The sequence below is a fragment of the Dasypus novemcinctus genome, chromosome 23 (assembly GCF_030445035.2).
Source record: "Dasypus novemcinctus isolate mDasNov1 chromosome 23, mDasNov1.1.hap2, whole genome shotgun sequence".
Lineage (NCBI taxonomy): Eukaryota > Metazoa > Chordata > Mammalia > Cingulata > Dasypodidae > Dasypus > Dasypus novemcinctus.
In genome coordinates this window covers 30261224-30286170 of record NC_080695.1, presented here as the reverse complement: position 1 = coordinate 30286170, position 24947 = coordinate 30261224, and the positions used below count along the sequence as shown (strand labels likewise).

General features: G+C 52.3%; 2 protein-coding genes across 5 annotated transcripts; both read right to left on the bottom strand.

Moving 5' to 3' along the window:
* Positions 1 to 275: 275 nt before the first annotated feature.
* Positions 276 to 10585, bottom strand: NFATC2IP (nuclear factor of activated T cells 2 interacting protein). The gene is made up of 8 exons (XM_004461437.4): positions 10173 to 10585; positions 9262 to 9334; positions 6776 to 6890; positions 5444 to 5524; positions 5167 to 5353; positions 4026 to 4170; positions 3802 to 3911; positions 276 to 2560 (listed from the first exon to the last, which is right to left on the bottom strand). The coding sequence occupies exons 1-8, from the start codon at positions 10554 to 10556 to the stop codon at positions 2402 to 2404; spliced, it is 1254 nt and encodes a 417-aa protein (XP_004461494.1). The 5' UTR covers positions 10557 to 10585; the 3' UTR covers positions 276 to 2401.
* A 6744-nt stretch (positions 10586 to 17329) lies between these two features.
* On the bottom strand, positions 17330 to 24300 carry CD19 (CD19 molecule). 4 transcript variants are annotated; one of them, XR_009182975.1, is made up of 16 exons: positions 23996 to 24244; positions 23499 to 23765; positions 22984 to 23187; positions 22546 to 22833; positions 21431 to 21541; positions 21105 to 21153; positions 20758 to 20846; positions 20231 to 20347; positions 19978 to 20082; positions 19833 to 19901; positions 19672 to 19731; positions 19514 to 19585; positions 18885 to 18977; positions 18681 to 18782; positions 17794 to 17847; positions 17330 to 17498 (listed from the first exon to the last, which is right to left on the bottom strand). XR_009182975.1 is itself a non-coding variant. In XM_071211216.1 (15 exons), the coding sequence occupies exons 2-14, from the start codon at positions 23581 to 23583 to the stop codon at positions 18691 to 18693; spliced, it is 1434 nt and encodes a 477-aa protein (XP_071067317.1). In that variant the 5' UTR covers positions 23584 to 23765; positions 24258 to 24300; the 3' UTR covers positions 18322 to 18520; positions 18681 to 18690. The 4 variants fall into 4 exon arrangements, 3 of the variants coding, with proteins under 3 accessions (XP_071067317.1, XP_058142127.1, XP_058142128.1); XM_071211216.1 differs by lacking the exons at positions 17330 to 17498; positions 17794 to 17847; positions 23996 to 24244 and adding exons at positions 18322 to 18520; positions 24258 to 24300; XM_058286144.1 differs by lacking the exons at positions 17330 to 17498; positions 17794 to 17847 and adding an exon at positions 18322 to 18520.
* Between the last annotated feature and the right edge of the window lie 647 nt (positions 24301 to 24947).

Genomic DNA, 24947 nt, shown 5'->3' with positions numbered 1-24947 from the left:
GGAAACGGGCACATGCTGCCAGCTTATGGACACTTCCTGGAAGTCACACCAGCCCTGCTGCTCACATCTCAGGAGCTGGAATTTACACTTGGCCACCCCTAGCTACCAGGGAGGCTAGGAAGTGTTATCTTTATTCTGCATGGTTGCTTAGTAAAAATCATGGGTTCTCTTGCCCTGGGATGAGGACGAATGGATGTGAGGGGACCACCAGGGGTCTCTGTCTAAGAAGCCTGAGTGGGGAGACATGAAGGCAGAAACCCTCAAGGACACACAAGTTACATGTATTCCCATTTATTGGGGGGAAATTGCATAAGTCATTTTAATGTGTTCAAACTTATTCATGGACACAAAAGATCGGAAAAAGTAGAGCACGATACCATATCAGAAATTATTTAAATATTATAAAGTTTTTTGTGTTTTTGTTTTTGTTTTTCAATTTTTCGTACATTATAAATACAAAGGAATGCCACATTCCAACAAAAAGTTTTTTGAAACAAGTTGACATACTGTTGCTGAAATTACACCCATATCAGAGGAAAATTAATGGCCTTTTTAGTAGACAGTACTGAGAAAACTGGCTCATTATATTGTGAAAAAAATTAGCTCGGATGGCAAATACAGAAGTGGATTTCAAATGATTTAAAGGCAGGAGTAATAAACAATATTTAGTAACCACTACAGTCTGGCACTGACCAACCAGAACAATTGTTTGGCCACTCAGAATAGATCCCAGCCAAGGCACCATTCCAGCAAGCACCAGCTGAACTTCAGCCCTAAGTAGAGGCCTAGATATGAAAGGAAAGCTAACAAGCCAACAGAAAAAGAGTATAAAATATCTTCATTACTTCTAAATAAGCAATCAGGAGCAACAAACTATGTGGCAAAATAGCTAATTCATCTAATTAAGACTTTCTGTTCAGTGAAGGACCATCCTAGGTAGACAAAGACAATTGCCATTCTGAGAGAGTTACAATATTTGCAATGTCTGAAAATGTGAGGAATATATAAGCAAAGATAAATGAGCAGTTCACAGCAAGGGAAACCAGAAAGGCTGATGGGTATATGGAGAGATTACCCAAATTACTGGTGGCCAGATTCTCATACATAAAAACACGGAGCCACTGTACACCCATCAGACTCGCAAATTTTAGAGTGTTGGGCAACAACAGGCAGGTGAAGACAAGGAGAAATGGGAAGTCCCAACTGGGTACATCAATGACCACTCTAAAGAAAAATCTGGGGGCACCCTGGAGAAATTAACCTGTGTGACCCGTAATCTCATGCTGGGCACCTATGCCAGGGAAGTTTTTGCACAAGCCCGGAAGGGAACACATAAAAGCTGTTCATCATGGCCTTGTCCGTGGTGCCAAGGAGCCAGGGGCACCCAGGTGTCCACCACATATGGGAATGTCTAAGTAAAATGCAACTGACGCTCCCTGTGAATAGCACCCAGCAGTTCAAAGCAATGAACCAGAGAAACAGTAAGGAGCAGGGCTGGATCATAACATGTTGAGCGGAAAAAAAAACAGCACAAAATCCCTAACACAATCCCACTTAGGTATATTAAAAGCATAGTCACACATATAGTCACACATAAAATGTGTTTTATAAGGATACATTCATATCTAAAGAAATGTAATAAACACATTAGAATGGATGTTCATGGAAGCATGGTGGGGGGCAGAAAGGGGGCCATAAAGCCAAAAGAAGCCTTGCCCAGGACTATAATCCTGAGACCCAAAGTCACCAGGTGGATGTGCTCAGTGAGGCCTTAATGTGAGTGCACCAGGAAGGGTAAACCAGAGAAGGTGGCTTCTGGGCTAAGGACGATGCCCACGACTGAGAACTCACTCCCTACCGAACTTCACAAGAGTGACCCGTTGTCTGCCTATGGAAGCTACTGCATGTGTGAGCGCAGTCATTTATTTTCCTGCAAGCCAAAGAAGTACACTGGTGCTTATGCCATAAGCAAACTCCACCCTCAACCCCAAAATGAGACTAAGGCCACTGCTGGTCCTGGATGTGGCATAAATCCCGGATCTGGAGGTCCACACCAACCCTCACTTATTTCAACTCTTTACATCTGAGCAAAGTTTCCTAGAATAGCCATTTCTATAACGAAAGGGTGATTGATGATGAAGGTGAAGGTGGAAGAAACTTCTCCATGTCCCACAGGCCTGGAAAACTCAGCACAAGATGTGGTTGGAGCTGCAGTCCACCCAGGGCAGGGACAACTACCACACGACTAACCAGACAGTTAATGGCTTGAAACCAGGTCAACGGGAGAGGAGGTCATCCCCTGATTTTGTTTGTGCTCCTTCCATGTCAGCTAGCCCTTATGGGGATTGGTAAATACAGCAAAAAAGGGCCAGGCATTCTCCCTGAGTGCAGGAGTGGGGTTTCAGCCCCAGACCTCAATGAGGTCCCCGGATTCCATGCCCAGGTCAGCCGGCAGTTCCATGCCTGAAAGCTTTGTCCCGTCAAAGAAGAAGGACAGTTTGTGTCCCGAGAGTCCCATGGCCTCCTCGTAGCGGGACATGAGGGTCTTCAGGGGAGAATCCTGGGTGGAGAGAAATAAATGGATGTAAGACTTTGAAAGGGGGGCTGCGGAGAACTTGCAGGGAGGACAAGGGGCCAAGCTAGTGAAGTCGGAGGCCCACCGAGCGGAAAGCGAGCAGACCAAGAAGTCGGCAGGGCCGGGTTCCCGTGCTGCCTGAGGTACTGCTTTTCCAGGGAACTGGGTCAAGTCCTTTCCTCACTCTGGGCCCCGAGTTCCTCAGATAAAGAACAGGGCAAAGGAGGTCAGGTTCAGGAGCACGACTCTGGGGAGGCAGGTTCTCCAAGCCTCAACAACCTTATCTAGAAAACGGAGGTGTAGACCACAGCGACTGACCACAGTGAGAGCGACCCGAGCTGACAGCCAGGCTCTCCCGCCTCAGCAGTGTGACCTCAGCCAGGTCACCTCACCTCTGCGGACCTCAGTTCCTTTCTCTTACCAGAGGATACCCACAGTGCTTTCCCACACTGATGGCTGTGAGAAGTAAATAGCAGCCCACATGTGAAGGAATTTAGCACCAGGGCTGCCACTTAAAAGCGTAGCTTTTATTGTTATTTTGGTGGGTTTTACTGGTTATCATCCATGGGTCCTTTATGTTTTAAATGTCAAGAATGGAGGAAAGGGCTTGGGAACTGAGGGAGAGGCAGAGTAGAGTGGAGCTCCCCAGGAGAGGGAGGGAAGCCCCATGAGCTAGGATGGGTGGGTAGCCACAAATATGGACAGCAGTGTCTCCAGCGCGGCAGGCTCAGGAGGAACCTGTCTTCCAGGAACTGACAAGAGACAGCAGAGGGAAGTGGACTTGGCCCAGTGGTTAGGGCGTCCGTCTACCACATGGGAGGTCCGCGGTTCAAACCCCGGGCCTCCTTGACCTGTGTGCAGCTGGCCCATGCGCAGCGCTGATGCGCACAAGGAGTGCCCTGCCACACAGGGGTGTCCCCCACATAGGGGAGCCCCACACGCAAGGAGTGCACCCCGTAAGGAGAGCCGCCCAGCGCGAAAGAAAGTGCAGCCTGCCCAGGAATGGTGCCACACACACGGAGAGCTGACGCAACAAAAAGAAACATGGATTTCTGGTGCCGCTGATAAGGACAGAAGCAATCACAGAAGAACACACAGTGAATGGACAGAGAGAGCAGACAACTGCAGGGGGTAGGAAATAAATTAAAAATAAATCTTAGAAAAAAAAAAAAGAGAGACAGCAGAGGAAAGGGTGAGGGGCGTGGAGAGTCATTTCTCCCACTCACCGGAGCCAGTGAGACCTCCAGCATCTGGTGTTTCTCCTTCCCTTGCACCCGGAGCTGGAGCTGCTGGGATGTCTCTGTGGCCTCTGGAGAACTTGCTAGCACCACACAGTCTGTGGAAGGCAGGGTCAGGAGGCCAGGTATGAGCGGGAGGCCAGAAGCCGTTCCCCACAGCTCCTCCCTGTGCCAAGCACCTCCCGGAGGCCTCACCTCCCCACCAGCCTCACCAATGATGTCAGCCACTCCGAGCTTCAGAGTCCTGAGGGTGGCAGTAGAAGACAGCTCTGTCTCTCCGAAGAGTAAGAGGATCCTGCTCGGGGACACCCCAAGGTGGGCGGCCATGTGGTCCACCACGCTCTGCAGGGGCTCTGACTGAAGGGGGGGTGGGGAGCAAGAAACAAAGGAGGCCTTCCCACCTTGACAGCTGCCCAAGCCGCACCCCAATACCACCGCCCCAAATGCATGTCTCTGGCCTCAGCCACTGGCTGAGCTCCCCAGTGTGTGTTTCACCATATCTGTCTGGCCAGGCATAGAAAAGATTTGTGTCAATAAAGGATCAGGGTAAGTGACACAAAGAATTGAAGTAGCCGAGGGTTAGGAGAAAAAAGGAAGTGGTGGGGGCTGGGGCAGACTGGAGCAAGATGCCCTTCTAAACGGGCCAGCTGTCACTCAGTACCAGCTGACTGGGACCACAGGGGACAGGGGACAGTGGGACTGGATTTTCCTGTTTCTAAGAGAAGCCAGAAATCTGTACCGGTGGATGAATTGGCCCATCATAAAGGCTGGCACCAAACTCCTGTGTTTTAAAAGCACAGTATAAGGAAAAGAGAGCAGAGGCACCAGTGCTAAAGCCACAGGCCGCCTGTCTGCCCCCATGGCTCAGGACCCTGCCCTGTGTGGTTGGTGCTCAGCAGCAGGTGATTGCTGCTGTGGTTCTCATTACTGACCTGGGCCGCCCCTACCAAGATGTGAGCCTTCCCCAGGAAGCACGGCGCACAGGACTGAGGGACATCTGCTGTGTCTGCAGCAGGAAGAGCGGGATGGAAGCACCGGGTCCTTGGGAAGGGGAGTAGAAAGGGGGCTCACCCCAGGGTGAGGGCTACCAGGGAAAGCTGCTTGGAAGACAAGATGTTTAAGTGGAGCCTCGAATAATGAATAGGAAGCTTGCCAGAAAGAAGAGGGGAGCATGAGGAAAAGACAATACAGATGAAAGGAAGAGCAGTGCAAAGGCACAGAGGGCTGAAAGAGTGCAGGAGCCAGATGGGAAAAGACCTGGTGCCCTCTGCCTGTCACCCCTGCCTTGAAGCTACAGTCTCTCTCAAGGCAGCTCCTGGGGCCTCCTGCAAAGCGCTCCAGACACTCACTCACCGTACGGACAGGCAATCTAATCAGGTCAGCTCGGCATCGGATTTTGAGTGGGAAGAGTCGGGGGCTCTCTGGGATGGTGGGCCCCTCCACCAGGACCACCTCATCGTCCTGACTCTGGTGGTCCTGGCCCTGGCACTGCGTGGGGCTCAGGCAGGAACGGAGGTCTTGGAGGCGCTTGTTCACCTCCCTGGGGTACAGGAGGAGCTGGAGTCAGCCAGGGTCAACCTCCTTCCCCGGCACCCCTTTCCTCCCCAGCCAAAGCCCTTGCCCTTGACACCTTAACTTCTGGAGCGCCTTCGTGTGCTTCCTGCTCTTGGTCCTAGGAGGAGGTGGTGGCAAAGGAGAGGTGTCCTGGAACCTGCAGGGAGGAGAGAGGGTGGGATAGAGGCAAAAGAGAGACCCCATCCCCACACTTCTCCTCCAGGGATCTGGACCCTGGAGAAGCAACAGGGGTCGCCTTCCAAAAACTCTATTTTACTGGAAGACAGGGGTATGGATAGGACAGTGAAGACACCAGACATCACTCTGATGTTTTCATGACCGTAATATATGGGAGGAAAAGGCCCTACGTTTAAGGAAAGTCACTTCCAAAGTTAATGTCCAATATGTGCACCAGCCAGTGCGTACTTACTGGGTGCTGAGTGTAAATTTAGTTCATCTACTCAACAATTCTCTGACACAGGTACCACAATGGATACCTATGATAAATTCCTAAAAGAAATGTTTGTAAACTAGTCTGTTCCTCTGTATGCTACCCTTTGATTTTATTAAATTCAGAGGTTTCACTTTTACTTGATTAAATTAAGATTAAGGCTTTGACTCAGCCACGTCAGTAGGACATTGAGTCCCTGCCCCATGGTGAGCAGAGACACACAGAAAAGGACCCTGCAGAGGAGAAAGCTTAGTTTATTGGACGCTGGAGCTCCAGGGAGAGAGCCAAGCCACTTGCCTAATAGTTTACAGCTGGCCTTGTGGAGAAAGCAGAGCAACTGAGCCCGGAAAGAGTCAAGCCCCTGGAAAGAGAGACAGGCCTTATGCCAACCTACACTGAGATCAGAAGAAGCTGGGACCATGGAACCTTAAGAGGAAGAGGAAGACTAAACTCTCACAGGGACCGGCAGTCATCTTGCTCCAACATGTGGCAACAGACTTTGGTGAGGGAAGTAACTTAACCTTTATGGCCTTGTGACTGTACGCTTCTATCCCAAATACCCTTTATAAAAGTCAACAGATTTCTGGTACTTTGCATCAGCACCCCTTTGGCTGACTAATATACATGACTATCCCATTTTGTGGAAGAGGAAATTGAAGCCCAAAAACAAGAAGTAAGAGATGAATGGGAGGGGTGGGACCACAGAGACTGTCCCCAGAGCCACGCCCCACTGCTTGCATGAGGACAGAACACTCCACTTCTATGGGTGGTCCCAGAGAGTCTACAGTCATCCTCTGGGGTGGACAACCTCCCCTCCCAGGAAGCCCATGCCCCACCTGAGCCTCAGTCCATCCATCTCCTGACCCTTCCAAACCCACCCAAAGGTCCTGCCCACCTCGGCCACCCCCTCCAACACCCTTCCTGCTCCCAGGACCCAAGTGCCCTGGCCTCACTCACAGAAACACCTTTTTCTCCTCTTCTTCATCCTTACTCCTCAGCTTCTTCTTCCAGGGAGAGTCTGGAAATGGGGGTTCCTCAGGGTGGGGACTGCTAGAATCTGCCATATCCACTTCTAGGGACAGGGTAGGGAGAGAGAGGAAGAGGGTTAGCTAAGAGAGAGCAGTGGAGGCCAAGGAGAAACAAGGGAGAGGCTTCGAGAAGATCTCTCAAAAGAAGGAAACTGCAGAGCCCCCAGACACAGGCAGGACTGCTCAGTCATACTGAGAAAGTGCTCTAGGGCCGTGAATTAAAGGAAAGGCCTGTCTCAGAGACAAGGATGGTCAGGAGTGTGACAGATCAGAGGAGTATGATAGAGTCCCAGCCAAATGCAAGGGCATGAGACAGGGTGGTAAGTGTGGAAATCGGAAGGGGCCCACTGCAATGAAAGCAGGGCTTGTCCCGATGATTTGATGACTTGCATTCCACAAATAAAAAATATCAGGCATGCAACCAGGGAAAATACGTGCACTACTATGCCATTATGCATGTTATAAAACATATAATAAAACATGTTTTATTATATATTAACATTATATATATAATTATATATATATATTAATATATATTGTTTTTCTTGTTTTCTTCCCATCCTCAATTTGGTGGACAGAGAGACCCCGAGGTTTGGGAGGGGTGTGTGTCGGAGGGGAGAAATGAGATGAAGAGAGAAATAGAGGTGTTTCCCAAATTCCATCCAGGTGAGTGTCATTGTCCCATTTTGCCCCATTGTTGTTTATCTTTCTTTAAATTCCACATTTTAACTTAAGTTTCTTATAAAAGGAAATCAGGTATTATTCTACCCTATAAAAACCCTTTTCCATGTACTTGCCACCAATGAAAGGTCACCATAAATGATAAAAAATAAACACCATGCAAACAAAACAATGATTTAAACAAAAAAACAGTGGTTTCCAATTGGGGGAACATCTGGTGATGTCTGGAGGCATTTCAGATTAGGTAGTGGCCATAAACATCCAACAGTACACAGCAAGGGCAGCACTCACAAAGAATTACCTGGTTTAAAAAGGCAATACTGGGAAGCGGACTTGGCCCAATGGATAGGGCATCCGCCTACCACATGGGAGGTTCGCGGTTCAAACCCCGGGCCTCCTTGGCCCGTGTGGAGCTGGCCCATGCGCAGTGCTGATGCGCGCAAGGAGTGCCCTGCCATGCAGGGGTGTCCCCCACGTAGGGGAGCCCCACATGCAAGGAGTGCGCCCTGTAAGGAGCCGCCCAGTGTGAAAGAAAGTGCAGCCTGCCCAAGAATGGTGCCACACACACGGAGAACTGACACAACAAAAAGAAACACAGATTCCCGGTGTTGCTGATAAGGATAGAAGCAGTCACAGAAGAATACACAGCAAATGGACCCAGACAACTGGTGGGGGGGGGGGAGGAGAGAAATAAATAAATAATCTTTAAAAAAAGGAAAAAAGGGCAGTACTGTCAAGGTTGGGAAATCCTGTCCTAGCTAAATATGGAGCTGCCAGAGTCCTGAGCTTCTGCATGTCTAACAAGCTCCCAGTTAGACACTGCTGGGCTCACAGTCCACACTTTGAGTAGCAAGAGCATAGCTACCTTTTACAGAGCCTGTCGATGTTCCAGACTGTGTGCCAAGTCATAGACAAAACCAGGGAAGGGAGGGATGGATAGATGGATAGATAGATAGACAGACAGACAGACAGACAGATAGATATTCCCTTTAATTCCCATGCAAATCCTTTGACATTAGCCCATTCTTATCCCCATTTTCCTCATTGAGAGATTAAGTAATTTGTTCCTGGTCACACAGCTCTTAAGGGGCAAAGCTGGGATTTGAACCCAGGACAGTTGGTTCCTAAATCTGTGCTCTCAATCCCTCTACCACACTCCCTCACATGGCAGAAGTCTTGGTCCAAGGTCTGCATCACAGAAGTCCAAGTTCCAAGGTCTGAACTCACTTCTTTCTAACAGCTGATTCCCATTCACTGCCTTTGGATGGTTTCCCATAATCACATCCACTGGGGGGAGGACAAAAGCTAGGCAGCTCTGATAACAATCAGAGAACACCCTACTGGCTCCAGAGCATGCCCAAGAAACTTGACGTAGAGGTAACAACATGTATCAAGATATTCCAGCTTCTCAACACCTTCTCTGTTCCCCAAGATGACAGAACCAGGATCTCTAGAGGTTGGGGCCTAGAAATAGTAATATTAACACCCACTCATGCCTTTTGGAATTGGGGAGAGGGTGGTTTGACAGCTTCCTAAGTCCACTCCTGTGCCTCCAGTTAACAAACCAGCTCCTTCCGGGACTGCAGCCTTTCTCAAGCTAGATTGCAGGAGTCACCTCTCCCCTGCCCTCCCCCTGCACTTTAGGAGACAAGTGATGGCAGGGATGTAAACTCCAGGAAGTCTCCTCAGAGAGAGACCAGCGCTGGGCACCTCTTCCTAGAAAGCCTCCCTTACCTTCCTCAGCCTCTGGGGGGCAGAGCTTCAGGAGAGACAGGTGATCTGGGATGAGTTGGAGGCTGCTTTTCACCTGCAAAGATCAAGAAGCACAGGAAGATCAGTCTCAAGCCCTCCCTTCACTGAGAGAGCACGGACGATTCTTCTGACACCCAGGCCTTCTCCAGCTCCCAAGTCCTCCCTAAGGCCTTCTCCAGCACCACAGCCCTCTCCCAGGGACGAGGAGTCCAGCTCCTCTCCTGGGGACCTGTTAAGCTTTCCCAGGATCGAAAATTGTAGGACCCTCAGGCACCCTGAAGATGGGTTGATCTTTTTTCACTAGCATGCTAACCATCCCTCTACCCTAGACTCCTAGAGAAGCCCAGTCCCTAGCTCACCCTATCTTCCAGGGACCCCAGCTTCCTAGATCCCCCCAGTCCACCCCAAAGCCCCATGCATCTCAGGCCTCAAGCTTCTTTGTCTTCCCCAGTACCCAAGCCCCCTCACTTGCATAACAATAGACCCCAACCTCTAACGCTAATGTGCCCCTTATTCCAGTCCCACATCCTCCCAGCCCCTCCCTGAACCCCCTGACCCTGTCTACACCCCCAACACTCCAGGCCTGGGAATCTCAAACTCCTAACACAAATTGCTTCATCTTCCTGGAACTGCAGGAACCCCAGGATCCCTGCACCGAATTTTGAGTGGTTAGAGTAGCGGGGTCTCTGGGACCGTGGACCCCTTCACCAGGACCACTTCAATCTCTCTGCTTCCAAGACCCCGGCCCCTGGCTTCCATTTGGTCCTCCAAGATCCAAGACCAACCCCAGGACCGTCACCTCAACACTCCCTAAACCCAGCCCCTCCTGGTACGCCCAGCGCCCCTGACCCTTGAGTCCTTCCGCGCAGGCCCTCCCGGGGACCTGGCTGCACCTTCCCGGAGTACACCGGAACCACCGGGGCCTCCCCGGGATTCAGCAGCAGTCGCCGCCGCCGCCTGACCGGGGGCCGCAGGGCACCTGCGGGCCGCGTGCCTGCCCCTTCGCTGTCACTGTCGCTGTCATCCCGGGGCGCGGCCGGCACGGGCTCGGGGAGCGGGACCTTCGCAGGGTCCGCGGCGTCGCGCGCTGGTTCTATCTCCAAGATATCCTCGTCGCTATCGCTAATCAAGTCCACAAGCACTGAGTCCAGGGTATGCTGGGCCGGAGACCGCTGGGCGCAAGGACGCCGGCCCCAGCCGCCCCGGGCCCCCCGAGTCCCTCCGCCGACTCCGCCGCCTCGGCTCCTTCGGCCGCGTTTCCTCACTAGTTCCGCCATAGCACACTCTGCAGCACCGACGCCCGCCTCTTCTTGTCTGGCCCAGCCCCCTCCTGCGACGTTTGGCCTAACGGTCTGCTCGTCAGCGCCTGACCCGCCCACTGCACCTGCCCTTCACTTTCCCACCACTGGAACCAAGGCGCCAAAGAATCCAATCGCCCTCTGTGCAATCAGCGTAGGTTTCGCTTCGACGCGGCTCACCCATTGGTCGAGGTTCCTTCCGGACCGCTTCCCCCTAGTCCCGCCCACTGCAGTGATACTTTTTCCTGATTGGTGGGGGAGTGGGGCATTTTGGGAATTGTAGTCTTCAAGCCCTAAGGCGCGAAAGAAGGTGGACTGGGAATTACTTTTAGAAATTGTGGAAAAGACCTCGAAACCTCAATGATATCCTCTTTATTGTTCCCCGAACCGCGTTGTGGGCACGAGCGATCCCACGCAACGCCACGTGCTCTCCCACACGCCCCAATTCACATGCAGAATCGTCACAACACACACCCCAGGCCAACACTGAACACCGCTCTGCCCACCGAATTACCTCCAACAGCATGTAGCCCTCGCCTCATACCAAACATTCCCCACAAACACTTGCACAATGTCAACACAACATACGCACATACAGCACCCTCCCACCCTTACACCCCAGCACAAAACGCCTCACAAACGACACCCACCAACACCTCAGCCACACCACACATCTGACACCCCATGCCTCCTCACACATGTACTTTCTTCACAACGCCCACAGAGCAAACATCTCAACACAGCCCAAGCACGCCCCTTCAACATTTCACACCTCTCATATTACCTCCCACAGCATAACCCTCTGCCCCACACCTCACACCATTCATCCCACATCCCATTTCACACAACACCCACTCAGCACAACCCCGATACCACATACCTCTCCCATACACAAGGCTCACCTAACCTGTACTCCACACATCCATCCAAACAACACTGCCAACACCATCCACATCCCATCCCATGCCCCTCCACCGCCACACTCACATCGCCCTCGCGTACACCCCCACAGGGTCAGCCCACAACTCAGATGGTCCAGGCAGACCCAGGCCAGCTCAGGCCTGAGGGCGCACAGGGCCCAGCAGGTGGCGCTGTTTCCCTGGGAACAAAGACTCCAGCGCATCAACGGTAGGGACTCCAAGAACTTCCAGCCCCAGGGAGCCCTTAGCCTCTCTTTGTAGTCAGGCTGGGGGCCTTGAGACTGCACTGAAAACCTCCGTGCCAGCCTCACACACCACCCCGGAGGCCACTGCAAGCTAGAGGAGTGGGGTGCGTGTGTGTGTGCGTGTGTGTGTGTGTGACTGAGGGCCTGAAACTTCCCCAATGCCTGCTTTTCTGTGGGCCTTGCTCAAGAGCTGAAAGTGGTCCAGGCCCCACCAAAAAAGAAAAAGTGATGGGACAGAGTTAAACCCATTTGTGGTTTCCCTACGCACGGCTCTTCTGCCCCTTCTATTTAAATCTATAGTTAGTACCAGACTTGATAGGTGTATGTCCAAGACACTTAAATCTTTGGGCTGTTCGAAACCTACTCTCCAGGTCCCTGGTCTTATCCAGAACAACTATTAAGGAGATGATGATGGGCAACATCCATCCCAAGGAACAGAGAGTCTGCAACTGCAAGCAAGATAGTCTCATCCATCAGCCCCATGGGATTTAAGCTTCCTCTCAATTTAGAGGCAAAGTGGGCACCACCATCCCAGAATCCTCAGGATTGGGGAATGAACAATGGGCTAGAGTAGACTAACTGGTCTTCTACTATAGATGTATTGTGATTCTAGCAATGGAAGAACTTTTATCACTGATGTGGAGGCAGTGGCCACCAGAGGTTCTAAGGGGAGGGAGAAGGAAAAACAGGTGTAATGTGGGGGCATTTTCAGGACATTGGAATTGTCTTGAATGACGTTACAATGATGGATACAGATTGTTGTATGTTTTGTCATAACTTACAAAATTGTGCGGGACAGAGTGTAAACTATAATGTAAACTATAATTCATGCTTACTGGCAATGCTCCAATATGTGCTCATCAATTGTAACAAATGTATCACACTAATGAAGGATGTTGTTAATGTGGGAAAGTGTGGAGGGGTAGGGAGCGGGGCATTTGGGAATCCCCTATGTTTTTTATGTAACATTTATGTAATCTAAAGTATTTTTTTAAAGTATTAAAAACTTTTTTAAAAAGTGATGGATCAGAAGGTTGCGAAGCATTGGGGCATGACTTCATATTGGAGGAAGCCTCAATCCAAACTGACTTAGTGCTAACTCCCGGCACACAGAAGGCCCTTAGTAAATGCCAAATAATAATAATGGCTAATGTTTATTGAGTGCTACACATCACTGTGTGCCTTACATCTTCTTTAAGGTTCTTTAGGGTAGCTATAATTATTCTCTCTCTTTGACAAACCAGGAAACTGTGGTAAAGAGAGGTGGCCTTACACAACAAGAAAGGAAAAGGAGCTGGAGTTCTACCCCCACATAATCCCATTCCAGGGCACTGGGCTGCAGGTAGCACACCTCTGGTTCAATCTCAACTTCTTCCAAGACTTCCCCCATGAGTGTCTCCATCTTTCACACCTCAAATGCAAGAAGCACGCACCTCAGCATTTTCCTTTGTCCTTCATTTACCCCATCTGGATATCCTGAGTTCCTAATGTTCGCCTTCCCCCACCTGGGAATCAGGGGCACAGAGAAGACTTGAATAGAATTTTACCCTCAAGAAGACAAGACGGGGAAGTGGATGTGGCTCAAGCGGCTGGGTGCCTGCCTACCACATGGGAGGTCCCGGGTTCGGTTCCTGGTGCCTCCTAAAGAAGATGAGCAAGACAGTGAGCTGGCGCAACAAGATGACACAACAAGGTGACTCAATGAGGAGACACAACGAAGAGACACAACAAGAGACATAACAAGCAGGGAGCAGATGTGGTTCAAGAAACTGAGCACCTCCCTCCCACAGGGGAGGTCCTGGATTCGGTTCCCAGTGCCTCCTAAAAAGAAGATGAGCTGACACAGAGAGCACACGATGAACAGACACAGAGAGCAAACAGCGAGTGCAAACAATGAGGAAGGGAATAAATAAATTAATCCTAAAAAAAAAAAAAGAAGACAATACATTTTCACCAGGAGTCACATGCTCAAATGTTTTGGGCTTGGGTGGGAAACCTAAATGACTAAGGCATACCGGGTGGAAGATACTAGGGAACGGCAGGGATTACGGTGACTTTGAAAACTTATTTTGGCTGAAGGGTAAAATAGCAGAGGTCCTTAATGCTGAGCTGGATCTGGGATGAAAGCCCAAGGAAATGCTGGAGTTCGTGCCTCCTACACTCCAAACACAGCAAAATATAACAAAGAGTGTTGCTTTAAAAAACAACAGCTAAGTGCAAGAGAAAAGGTTTTATGGTGGATCTGGGGAAATACTGTATATTGTATATATGAATTTCGGTGATCTAAGACTCTTCTGAAGCTGACATTATGTTGGGATTCACTTTATGGGAAGTTTTGGATAACAGAGTGGTTCAACAATGGCAGCGGAGGAATACTGATATGGGATGTTATTGACAGGATATATATGGTTGACAGGGAGTTATACAGGGCATATGCCCAGGGTATATGGTAATGTCTATATATAGTCATAGTGGAAACAAAAACAACAGCTGGGGGGTACTGGGCTCCTGGCCGGGGGGTCACTGTTGTGGGCCCTGGGAGAGCAGCAGCAATCCTCCAGGTGCAACGGCAAGAACCAGGAAGGAAGGAGGGCCCAACAGTGGGCTCGTGATACTAATGGTTACACTTTTGAGCCTATACACCTGCAATAAGAACAAGGCCTAGAGTAGCATTGTGCCTGGGGGTTTCTTCCTGACAGCCTGCATGTTACTCAAATGTGGCCACTCTCACAGCCAAACTCAGTGTGTAGATGCGATGCATTCCCCCCAGCGTGGGACATGACACCCGGGGATGAGCCTCCCTGGCACCGAGGGATCACTACCACATACCAGCTGAAGAAGCAACTAGAAAATGACCTTGAATTAAAGATTCAATGCGGAACAGCAGAATATACCTGTCTACATATAATGACATGACTTCGGGAAGCTGTTTGACCTAATGTAAGGGGGAAATGGAAAGGAGAAATGAGATTATAAGACTGTGAGTCTCTAAAAAAGAGTCTGGAGGTTGTCAGAAGGAATACCCCTATGTACAACTGAACAGAGTCTAAGAGACAGATAAGGTAGATACAACCCCAGGTATTGGTTCTTTTGAGGGATAAAGAGACCCACGGGTTCTATGGTCATGGCAGAAGGGGTTCACTGCCATGACAGATAGCCCTTCTTTGGAGCTGGTGTTTCTGCGTGATGGAATTGGACTCAGAGGGGATCTCTTTTCACAAGACTTGCATGCTACTTTATTGGAATTGTAGTCGGTGCTGGGTTTAAGATATATGTAGGGGATTTGAATCTCTGGACTGATAATATGACACCCAGGCCCAGAGCCTCAACAGACTTCAGCTCCTACACTTTGATTTATTGGACTTACTCCACTCAGCTAACATGGAGTTGAAGAAGGTCAACCACCACAACATGGAGCCTAGAGTGTCTACAACTGGAAGCGGGAGGAGTGCATCCAGTACCCATATGGAATCTAAGCCCTCACTTGACATAGATGTGCAATGGACACAACCAATCCAATGTCCACAGAGAAAATGTGGAATGGGTGTGGGAACGGTAGCCATGGGGGCTGCTGGGTGTGGGGAATGGGAGGAAGAGATGAGATGTGGAGGCATTTTCGGGACGTGGAGTTGTCCTGGATAGTGCTTCACGGACAATTACGGGAGATTATAGATCCCCCCAGGGCCCACCGGATGGAACGTGAAAGAGTCTGGGCTATGATGTGGACCATTGACTATGGGGTGCAGTGATGCTCAGAGATGAACTTACCAGGTGCAATGGATGTGTCATGATGATGGGAGAGAGTGTTGCTGTGGGGGGAGTGGGGGGCGGGGGCGGTGGGGTTGAATGGGACCTCATATTTTTCATAATGTAATTAAAATAAATAAATAAATAATTTTTTTAAAAAATAAAAAAATAAAAAAAAAACAACAGCTAAGATCAAAAGCCAGACAGAATCCTCCTGAACTTAAGAATGAAAACCACAGCAGTGACAGGGGACTAAAGTCAAGTCACCCACCAGGATGCTGGGATGGGACAGACCCCAGGATTGGAGTTTTAACACTCACATGAGGGCAGAGGTCAAGGTTGAAGCTTCCTGGAACAGTAGAAAGCTGAAACTGAGCTCCCTGCACCAAACTGGCAGTTAAGCCAAGGCTGTCTCTTCTAGACCCAAAAGAACAAGAAAAAAAATCCCTCCAGAGTCCCTGGGATGCGGTGTGGAATCAGACCACCCAGCAAGGAGTAAGTGGAAAAAGTCACCATGAGAAATCAGAATCCAGAGGCTCACTGAAGGATGGGCCTAGGATCATAGTGAACATCTGGTGTAAAAACCTGCTCTGAGAAACTTATGAAGGAACTGGCCAGAAATCTGTGTAGCCTGTAAGGCCAAAGCAGAAGCCAAAGCCAGCTGACCACAGGGTGTGTATGGGGGAGTGGGGGAGGGCAGGGAACTTGCCAGACTCCGGAAGGCAGGAGGAACACAAAGAAGTCAAAGAAAACTTCCATGGTGACGCTACCACGCTACCACGGGAGAATTCACCCAGAATAGTGACCACAGTTGCTATTTTACAATTGGAGAGATTGAAGACCAGAGAAGATAGATGAGTTGCCTCAGGTCACACAATTGGCAACTGAAGTAGTTAACTTCTCTGTGCCTCAGTCTCCTCATAGTAAGATGATAATTTTAGAGTTCAAAGATAAAGGAGGGAAGCATATGTGGCTCAAGCAATTGGGTGCCTGCCTACTACAAGGGAGGTCCCAGGTTCAGTTCCCCGTGCCTCCTAAGGAAGAAGAACAAGACTGTGAGCTGATGTGACAGGCTGGTATAGCAAGTTGACACAACAAGATGACACAATGAAGAGACACAGTGAGGAGAAACAATGAGAGACACAACAAGCAGGGAGTGGAGGTGGCTCAAGTGATTAGGAGCCTCCCTCCCACATGGGAGGTTCTGAGTTTGGTTCTTGGTGCCTCCTAAAAAGAAGACAAATAGGGAAACGGTTGTGGCTCAACCACTTGGCTCCCATCTACCACATAAGAGGTCCAGGGTTTGATGCCCAGGACCTCCTGGTGAGGGCAAAGCTGGCCCACGCGGTAAGCTGACCCATGCAGGGTGCCAGCTCATGCAGGAATGCAGCCCTACGCAGGAGAGTCACCTTGCATGGGAATGCCACCTAGCGCAGGAAAAGCCACCCCACGCAGGAGTGCCCACCGATGTGGAGAGCTGGCACAGGAGGATGGTGCAACAAGAGACAGGGGAGAGAAAATAAGATGTAGCAGAACAAAAGAGCTGAGGTGGTGCAAGACAGTTAATTGCCTCTCTCCCACTCCAGAGCCGCCTAATGAGAATACAAGCAGACACAGAAGAACACACAGCAAATGGACACACAGAGCAGGGAACAGGGGTGGGGGGGGTAGAAATTTGAAAAAAGAAATCTCTAAAAAAAAAAAGACGATGAACAGCGAGTGCAAACAATGAGGCGGGGGAGAGAAATAAATCTTTTTTTAAAATTTTATATAAAGGAAGGAATAGAGTTTATAAAAACAAAAATAGGTGCAGTAAGAAAAGGATTTCTAGAAATAAAAATTTAAATACTGAAAAATTTTAATCTTAAAGGGAGTATTGAAATTTCTTGAGCAGGAGAGGGACAGGTCAGTCCTGGGCTTCAGAAGGCCACTGGCACTGAGGAGACTTGTGGCAGAGAGTCCAGGCAGAAGGCACCAAGATTATCAGCAACTGATTCAATTCCAGCTTCCTGAGACAAGAATTTGGGTGTGGTGTCACTTGCTACCTAATGACTTCAGCGGCTGCTGATGGTTTAAATCAGGAGCAGGCAGGCTTTATATTAGGTCATAAGGTACAGAAGCTGCAACTGCAGGCAGATTTCTGAATTCACATCCTAGGTCTGCCAAATGCTAGTTGCATGACCTCAGACATGCAGCTGAGCTTCTCTGAACCTCAGTTTCCCATCTATAAAATTGCACCTACAGAGAGAGTGTCAAGGTTGAATGTGGGCTCTAGAAAGTTCAGGCCCTGAGCCCTCCACTTACCAACTAGGCGAAGCTTGGGCATGTGATCCGACTTCTCTGCCTCAGTGTCCTCATCTATGAAATGGGCATAAGAATAATATTCCTACCTCATCTGGTTGTTTGTGAAGAGGAAATGAGTAATAGACATAAAGTCTCTTGAACAACCTGGTGAGGTTATTGGCAGGATGAAATGGGTGAACTGCTATGAGTGCTTAGACCGACAGAGGTGCTCAATAAACGTCAGGGATGATAACTGATGCTTCCTAACTAGTTGGCCAGTTCCTAATTGTTCCTTCTGCACTATGCACCCAGCACACAGCTAATGAACAAACAATGCCTGCATAACTGGGTGGTGGGAGGGTGGCTGGTGAGGAATTAGGTGGGTGGGCAGGCAAGTGGGGGCAATGGGTAAAGGCCAACGTACCAGAGGGAAAAGGGCTTGTTAGATGGAGGCTGCAGCCCTCCCTCCTTGGCCAGAGCCGGGGTTGGGGGGATGCACACATTCTCACCTTTCCTTCCCCGCCCACACAAGCACACGACTTCGGAGGATTGGAAGAGCTCGCTGAGTTTATTTGGGGAGAGGAAAGAGGGCTGGGAAGTTTCACTTGCGTACACATGCACACGCGCACACACACATCCACACACACACATCCTCAGCAGCGTTGCTCCAGAGGTCGAACAAGTTCTGCTTGGGGTCCCCAGATTTGAGTCAGGTGTGGTATATTGGGGGCCCAAGGAGGCCTGGGCTCTGTAAATGAAATGGTGATGAAGGGGGTCCAGGGGCCCTCTCCCTGCCCACCGGGTGCTGGGAACCCCTTCCCCTCTCCCTCTGTGAGAGCCAACACCCCACTTCTATCCCTGCTCATCTCCCTCCTCTCCTCTTCCTTAGGGGACAGCTCTCGGCTCACCTGGAGGGGGTCACCTGGTGGTCCAGGTGCCCATGTGGCCCCCTCCTCCCCATGCTGGCTCGGGCCCATCAGGATTATCCATGTTCTCGTAGGAGTCTGCATCTGGGCGGGACCAGGAAGCAGTCAAAACAGGGAGGGCGGAAAGTCGGCGGGAAGGAAGTCAGCCCCCGAGGATGCACAGGGGGCGTCAGCAGAAGCACCCACCTTCCTCATGATTGGGACCAGGCTGGGCCCGAAGGAAGTGGAGCTGGGGGGCTGCATACAGGATCCCTCTCATATCCTCATAGGACTGGGACCCTGCTTGGGCAGGGAATGAGAATTGGAGGCCCGGGGGCCATGCTGAGGGCTTGAGGAGGGGGTGTGCAGCCTCAGGAGGAAGACTGAGGGGTGGAGATAGGTGGGAAGCTGGACCCATATTGCACCACAAAGGAGGGATGAGGGTTGGCATCTGGTTTAATTGTAGGGCAAGAGTCACTTATGGGTTAGATTAAGGTCAAGGTCACAGAAGAGGTCAAGAACAGAAATGGAAAGAGTCAAAGTCATGAGGAGGGTGTAGAGAGAGCTGGGGTCCAAGGTGAGGAGGTCTGCCTTGGGGCTGGGGTGAGGTAGAAGTCAAAGTCAAGTTTGCAAATTGGATGAGGATACATGTTGATGGGCACAGATTGGATTGGGGTAAATTCTGGGGGTCAAGAGTGGGGTTAGGGTCAGTTTTGAGGTTAGAGTTAGAAATCAAATCTGAGGTCAGAGGCAAGGTCAAAGTCAGGCCTGGGACCAGAGCTGAGGCCAAGTCCGGCCCAGCTGGGCTGGGTGGGCTGGCCCCATGCATCTCTCACCAAGGGAAGTGGCCTCCCGGCTGGGGTCCCAGGCAGGCCCATTGGGGCTCAGGAGGTCTGGGCTCAGGAGGTCTAGAGAAGGAAGAGAGAAGTCACCATTCCTCCTGGCCACCAGGCCTTCCCCTGACCCCTAGGTATGCCCCCATCCTCACACACACCTACTGTCCTGGCCACTGGCTGGGCCAGCTCTTCGCCCTCATTCTCATAAGACTGGGCTGCTGCAGAAGGGGGGGAAAGGGAGGCCCAGGGATCACACCTGCCCCTTTTGGGCTCTTGAGGGTCCTCCCACTTCTCTGAGGCCCTGGGGGACCCCAGTTACCGCTGGAGAAGGAGTCCTCGTCCTCAGGGCCCAAGGCTCCATCCTCCGGGTTCTCATAGCCGCTGCCATCTAGTAGAAAATGGGTCGTTGGGCGACGGGGCCACGATCCATTGAGGGGGTTGGGGGTGGGAGAGGGCAGCCTTACCCTGGGAGAGCTGGTCCTGCCCAAGGTTGGAGTCGTTCTCATAGAACTCGGAGCCCTCCTCACTGTCCGGCTCCTCGTAGGCCTCCCCTTCCTCTTCTTCCGCGCCTGGGGCAGAGGGGTGGGAGTGGGGAAACCGAGTCACGGCCCCCTTCCTCCAAGCCCCAATCCACTCTTCCTGCCACAGGCCGCTCCGTTCCTCACCCCCAACCCCATGTGAGTAACAACCCCACCCCCACCCCCGTCCCGCATTCACCCGCTCCCGGCGGGATCCGGAATCCCGCGGCTCCAGCCTCCTGGTCGTCGTCGCTGTGCGGGTTTCGGTAGGACGGCGCGGCGGCCCCCAGACCCGCAGCCCACCGCAGGGCGCGTCCTGGTGAGAGGGTTATCGGAATAGGGGAGTCAAAAGAGACAGGGGCGGTCAGGGCTCACGGTCTGCGCTGCGGGGGAGGGGGAGAGGATGTTTCTGGCCGCGGGGAAGGGGACCCTGGGTCTCGGTAACCGGCTTGGAGCCCTGGGGGCGGGACCGAAGGCGAGAGGCGGGGCCTCAAGCTCGGGGGTGGGTGGGGCTCTGCTCGGAGTCCTGGAGGCGGGCCTGGGGGCGGGGCCCTGCGCCAGGGGGCGGGGCTCTGCGCCAGGGGGCGGGGCTCTGCCTTCTGCAGGAGGGTCGCGGAGCTCTGCGAAGGCGTGGAGCTCCGGGGATGGGAGGAACGGGGGAAAACGGCTCCAGCTCCGCAGGCCGGAGGGGCGGGCCTGGATCGGAGGCCGGGCGGTGCCTCCTACCGGTGCCGGAGGTGGTCGTGGGAAGGGACAGCACGTTCCCGTACTGGTTCTGGGCCCCGCTCCCCGGGGGCGGCGTCACTTTGAAGAACCTGGAGAGGGGAAAGGGGTTGCACTGTGAGGCCAGGCCCTCAGAGGTTAAAGCGTGGTCACTTGCGAGGAGCCCCCGTGGGCTGGACGCCTACAGAGGAGTCTAGGATCACTCCGATGGGGGCTTCCCAGAGGAGACAACTTTGGAGCTGGGCAGTATTTGGCAAAGATGAAGGGAAGACACCCCGGGCAGAGGAAACAATAAGAGCAAGGCGTGAAGTGAAAGTGCGCGGGTGAGGGAGGGGGCACATCCGGCTTACCTCCTCGTGGGGTCAGTCATTCGCTTCCTTTTCCTCCTCACGACTAGGGCTGGTGGGAGTTGAGGAGAGTGATCAGAGGGAGGGGGGCTGCTTGGCGGGATGAGGATTTGGGGGTGCTGGGAAGGTCACTTGGGTCAGTGGAGGAGATGGGACTTCAAATTCCAGGGAACTAGGGAAGTTTGAGGGGATTAGAGGAGGAGTGGGGAAACGGATTCTGGGGTCCTTGGGGGAGGGGAGGGGAGAAGAGAAAGATGGCTGTCAGCGTGGGCTTATCCTGAGGAAGATGGGGTAGGGTTTGGGCAGACCAGCTAGGGAACATGGCTTACCTCTTCGAAGGAGGAGAAAGCCCACTAGGGAACTCATGCAGAAGATCAGGTAAACCAGAGTCACAACTGGGACCTTCCAGCCACCAGTCTTCAGGAGCCAGTGCCATATTGCTAGGGGGAGCGCGCTATGAGACGAGGACCCAGGCCTGCCTTGCACCTCACCTCCCAGCCTCGAGACCTCAACCAGTAGTCTGGGGAGAGGGGGGCAGGAGCAAGACAGGCACTCTCTAAGTCACAAGCTACAAAGATGGCTCTCCTCCTTCCCTGTCTGAGGAGCCATGTCCCAGGAGGATAGGGATGTGCCATGGAGCCTGTCTCCGTGCATGAACGAATGAGTCAGAGGCAATGTTAGGATGAAGGGGAGCATGAGGACAACTTCATGCTGCTGTTAAGGATGGTCACGGTCATGGTCAAAACAGAGATGAGTTCACGGGGTGAGTTAGGATCTGGCACACTGCTGAGATCAAGTCTGGAGTGAAAGCTGAGGTCGAGGTTGAGAATTCTGGCTAGGCTAACATGGTAGGATTGGTTTAAGGAAACAGAATGGGTAAACCATTGTGACCAGATTCCTGACTTGGGCCAGTGGGTAGGTGGTGGTGCCCTTCACTGACACAGGGCCACCCAGAAGACTATACTTGGAGAGAAAGATGAATTTGATTTTGTAGATGTTGAACCGGAAGTGTCCATGGGACGTCAAATGCCAATGTCCAGCAAACAGCTGGGTATGGGGCCTGGAAGAGTCACCAAGGCATGGATGGCCCAAGCAGTCATAGGCGTAAAGGAGGCCAAAGAGGGAAAGTGTGTAGACAAGAATGAGAGAGTTTGAGCAGGAATGAGAAGAGGACCTAGAGGCCTCCAACAGTGAAGAGTGGAAGAGGAAGGAAGACCCTACAAAAGCTGGTGGGAAGGAGAAATGAGTGGTAGGAGAAAATCCAGGAACGTAGTGTCTTGGAAGCAAGAGGGGAAAGAGTTGGAGTCATTGTTTAGTGTAGAGGTTGGGGTACAGGGTAAGGCTGGTACTAGCTGTCAGATTGGGAGGCCAAGGATGATTGGTTTCCATTTCTTCCATTTCTGGAATGGAAATGGATGCCCCATAATTGGGAGAAACTCTCTACCTGGCTGGGCAGTGACCTTCAACTGCACAAGGATGGTCCTGTTGCCATGGTGACAGGAGTAGGTGTCAGCATCTTGAACTGTGACCTGGGGCAGTAACAGAAGAGCTGAGGTCTTCCACAGGACCCACATCTCTCTAACTGGGGAATTCTCCCTCAGGTCAAGGCTCAGCAGTGAGATTTCAGGCTCCCTGGGGCGCACATGGGCCCAGGAGACAGGACCTGTGGCCACGGCATTTGGGGGCACACCACAGGACAGCCAGAGTGTGGATCCACGGGTCACAGTAAGGTCTAGGGTAGAACGAGCCAAGGTTAGGAAAGCATACTCCTTGGTCCCATCCCCTGCAAGCCCTCCAGTTCCCAGTCTCTATCTACACCCCCCCCCCCCCAACACACCAAAACACCTGCTTCCTGACTTCTTGCCAGACCAGGTCACCTTACCTTGGTTCAGGCTCCGGTTTGGACTGCCCCCAGCTGGGGCACATACAGGGCCTGCCCTCTGCATCTCAGGTTGGTCCCTGGCCCACACATACAGCTGGGAACTGGTGGGAGGACCAGAAGAGGGCCCGGAGCCCTTTGAAAAACTGCTCCCCAGGTCACAGCCTGGGAGGTCTAGGTCTGAAGCATTCCACCGGAACAGCTCCCCTGGGAAGAGAGCCGGGACCAGGTACAGAGGCATCCAGGAGAGGAGAGGGCTACAGAGACCCGGAAGGCAGAGGCAGAGAGACAGCCACCCAAAGAAGAGAGGGCCAGACAAACAGAGACGTGGACAGAAAGGTAGGGAGCGGCTCCGTGTTGAAACCACTGAAGCCACAGGTGGCCCTCCCACCTGCTTGTCCCCCAGGCCCCCCCAGCCCCTCCCTCCAGCTCAGTTTTGGCCCTAGACCTCCTCCATTCAGGGTGGGCCTCCTACTTCTCTCCCAGCCTACCCCTCCCCAGCCAGGCTCAGCCCTCACCGCTGCCCTCCACGCTGACCGTCCAGCCAGGCTGCCAGTCCTGCTGGGAGGGGGGCCAGGGCCGGCACAGGTAGAAGCCCCCCATCTGGTTCGAGACGTTGAAGACAAGCAGCAGGATGCCCAGGGATCCCACCTGGATGCCCAGGCCTGGTAACCTCGTGCTCAGCCTTAAGAAGGGGACTTTCTGGGACCCCCGGAACCAGGCCAGCTGCTCAGGGGGCCCATCCAAGGAGTCATTGAGGCACGGCAGGTAGGCATCGCCTCCCTCTGTGGAGAGAGAGGGAGAGAGAAACCCCCCCTTCACTCCTTGCACTGGGGCCTCACCCAGACCCCACGAGAGCGGGGAGCGGGACTGTCCTCAGTCTCCTTCCCATCCCTCCCTTAGTCTCACAAATGAGAAAATGGAGGCCCAGAGAGGGTAAGCGACGTGGCCAAGCCACCCAGCCGAACCCGGGCCTCCAGCCCCTGCTTCCAGCCCCTGTGCCCTTCCGACATACCTTCAACCTCCACCAGCACTTTTTCCTCGGGCCTGACTCCCACGGGGGCCAGGAAGAGGAGGAAGGAGAGGAGGAGAGGAGGCGGCATGGTGGCCGGACTCCCCGGGAAGCCCAGCTTCACGGCGCAGGGGCTGCTGGGGCAGGCGGGGGCTGGGGGGGCACTGAACCATGGGTGTCTGTGGGGGCGGGCAGGCAGTTCCCCCGGGGAGGAAAGAGTGGTCACGCCTCAGGCCCCCTTCTCCAAGCACCCCTCCAGACTCACCAAGCTCACCTCCTCCCTGTACGCTGTTTTATTTTCATCCCAGCATTCACCACTTATTTGTGTGCCTACGTGTGCACTTTCTGTTTCCCCCACTGGAATGTAAGCCCCTGTAACAGCGGCTTTGTCTTCATCTCTACATGCCCAGTGCCCTAGAACAGTGCTTAGCACATAGTAGGCACCCAAGAAATACGTGAACGAGTGAATTCTGCCTTCAGGGCTCCCTCCTTCATTTCCCAGTGGATTTTGGAGCTGGGGCTGGGAGGAAGAAGGGAGCTCCGAAGGCGGAGGCAGAATTCACACATTCTACAAGTATCTCTTGGCCTTCTTTCCACCTCCATATCCCATCCCAGACACTTCAGGGTCTGGCTGTCCTGAGTTTAGATGCTGCGCCTCCACAACCTGGCTAAATGTCCCCATCTCTCTAAGCCTTCGTGTCCTCTTTAACTGGGGATACTACTAGAACCACCAAAAGGTTGTTAGCGAAGACCAAACAGAACAAAAGGCGTACAGCGCTTTTAGCCCAGTGCCCAGCACAGTCAGGACGAAGGGCACAGGTTCGAGCCAGACTGCGGGTTCAAAACCACGGGTGAGTTTCCTTACCTATGAATTGGGGGTGATAAGAAGGGAACCTGCCCCACCCATTTTTCTGAGGATGAATCAGTCAACACACAGAAAGCTGGGAGGGGGGCT

Coding starts and splice junctions, on each gene's coding strand:
- NFATC2IP (XM_004461437.4), bottom strand. CDS start 10,556: ATGGCGGAACTAGTGAGGAAACGCGGCCGAAGGAGCCGAGGCGGCGGA. Junction 5,354..5,443: donor AAGGCGCTCCAGAAGTTAAG/GTGTCAAGGGCA, acceptor CCTGTACCCCAG/GGAGGTGAACAAGCGCCTCC. Junction 4,171..5,166: donor TTAGATTGCCTGTCCGTACG/GTGAGTGAGTGT, acceptor CCCCCCCTTCAG/TCAGAGCCCCTGCAGAGCGT.
- CD19 (XM_058286144.1), bottom strand. CDS start 24,083: ATGCCGCCTCCTCTCCTCCTCTCCTTCCTCCTCTTCCTGGCCCCCGTG. Junction 18,978..19,513: donor CCGGGAGGCCACTTCCCTTG/GTGAGAGATGCA, acceptor CTGCCCAAGCAG/GGTCCCAGTCCTATGAGGAT. Junction 18,783..18,884: donor TGGTCCCAATCATGAGGAAG/GTGGGTGCTTCT, acceptor GGTCCCGCCCAG/ATGCAGACTCCTACGAGAAC.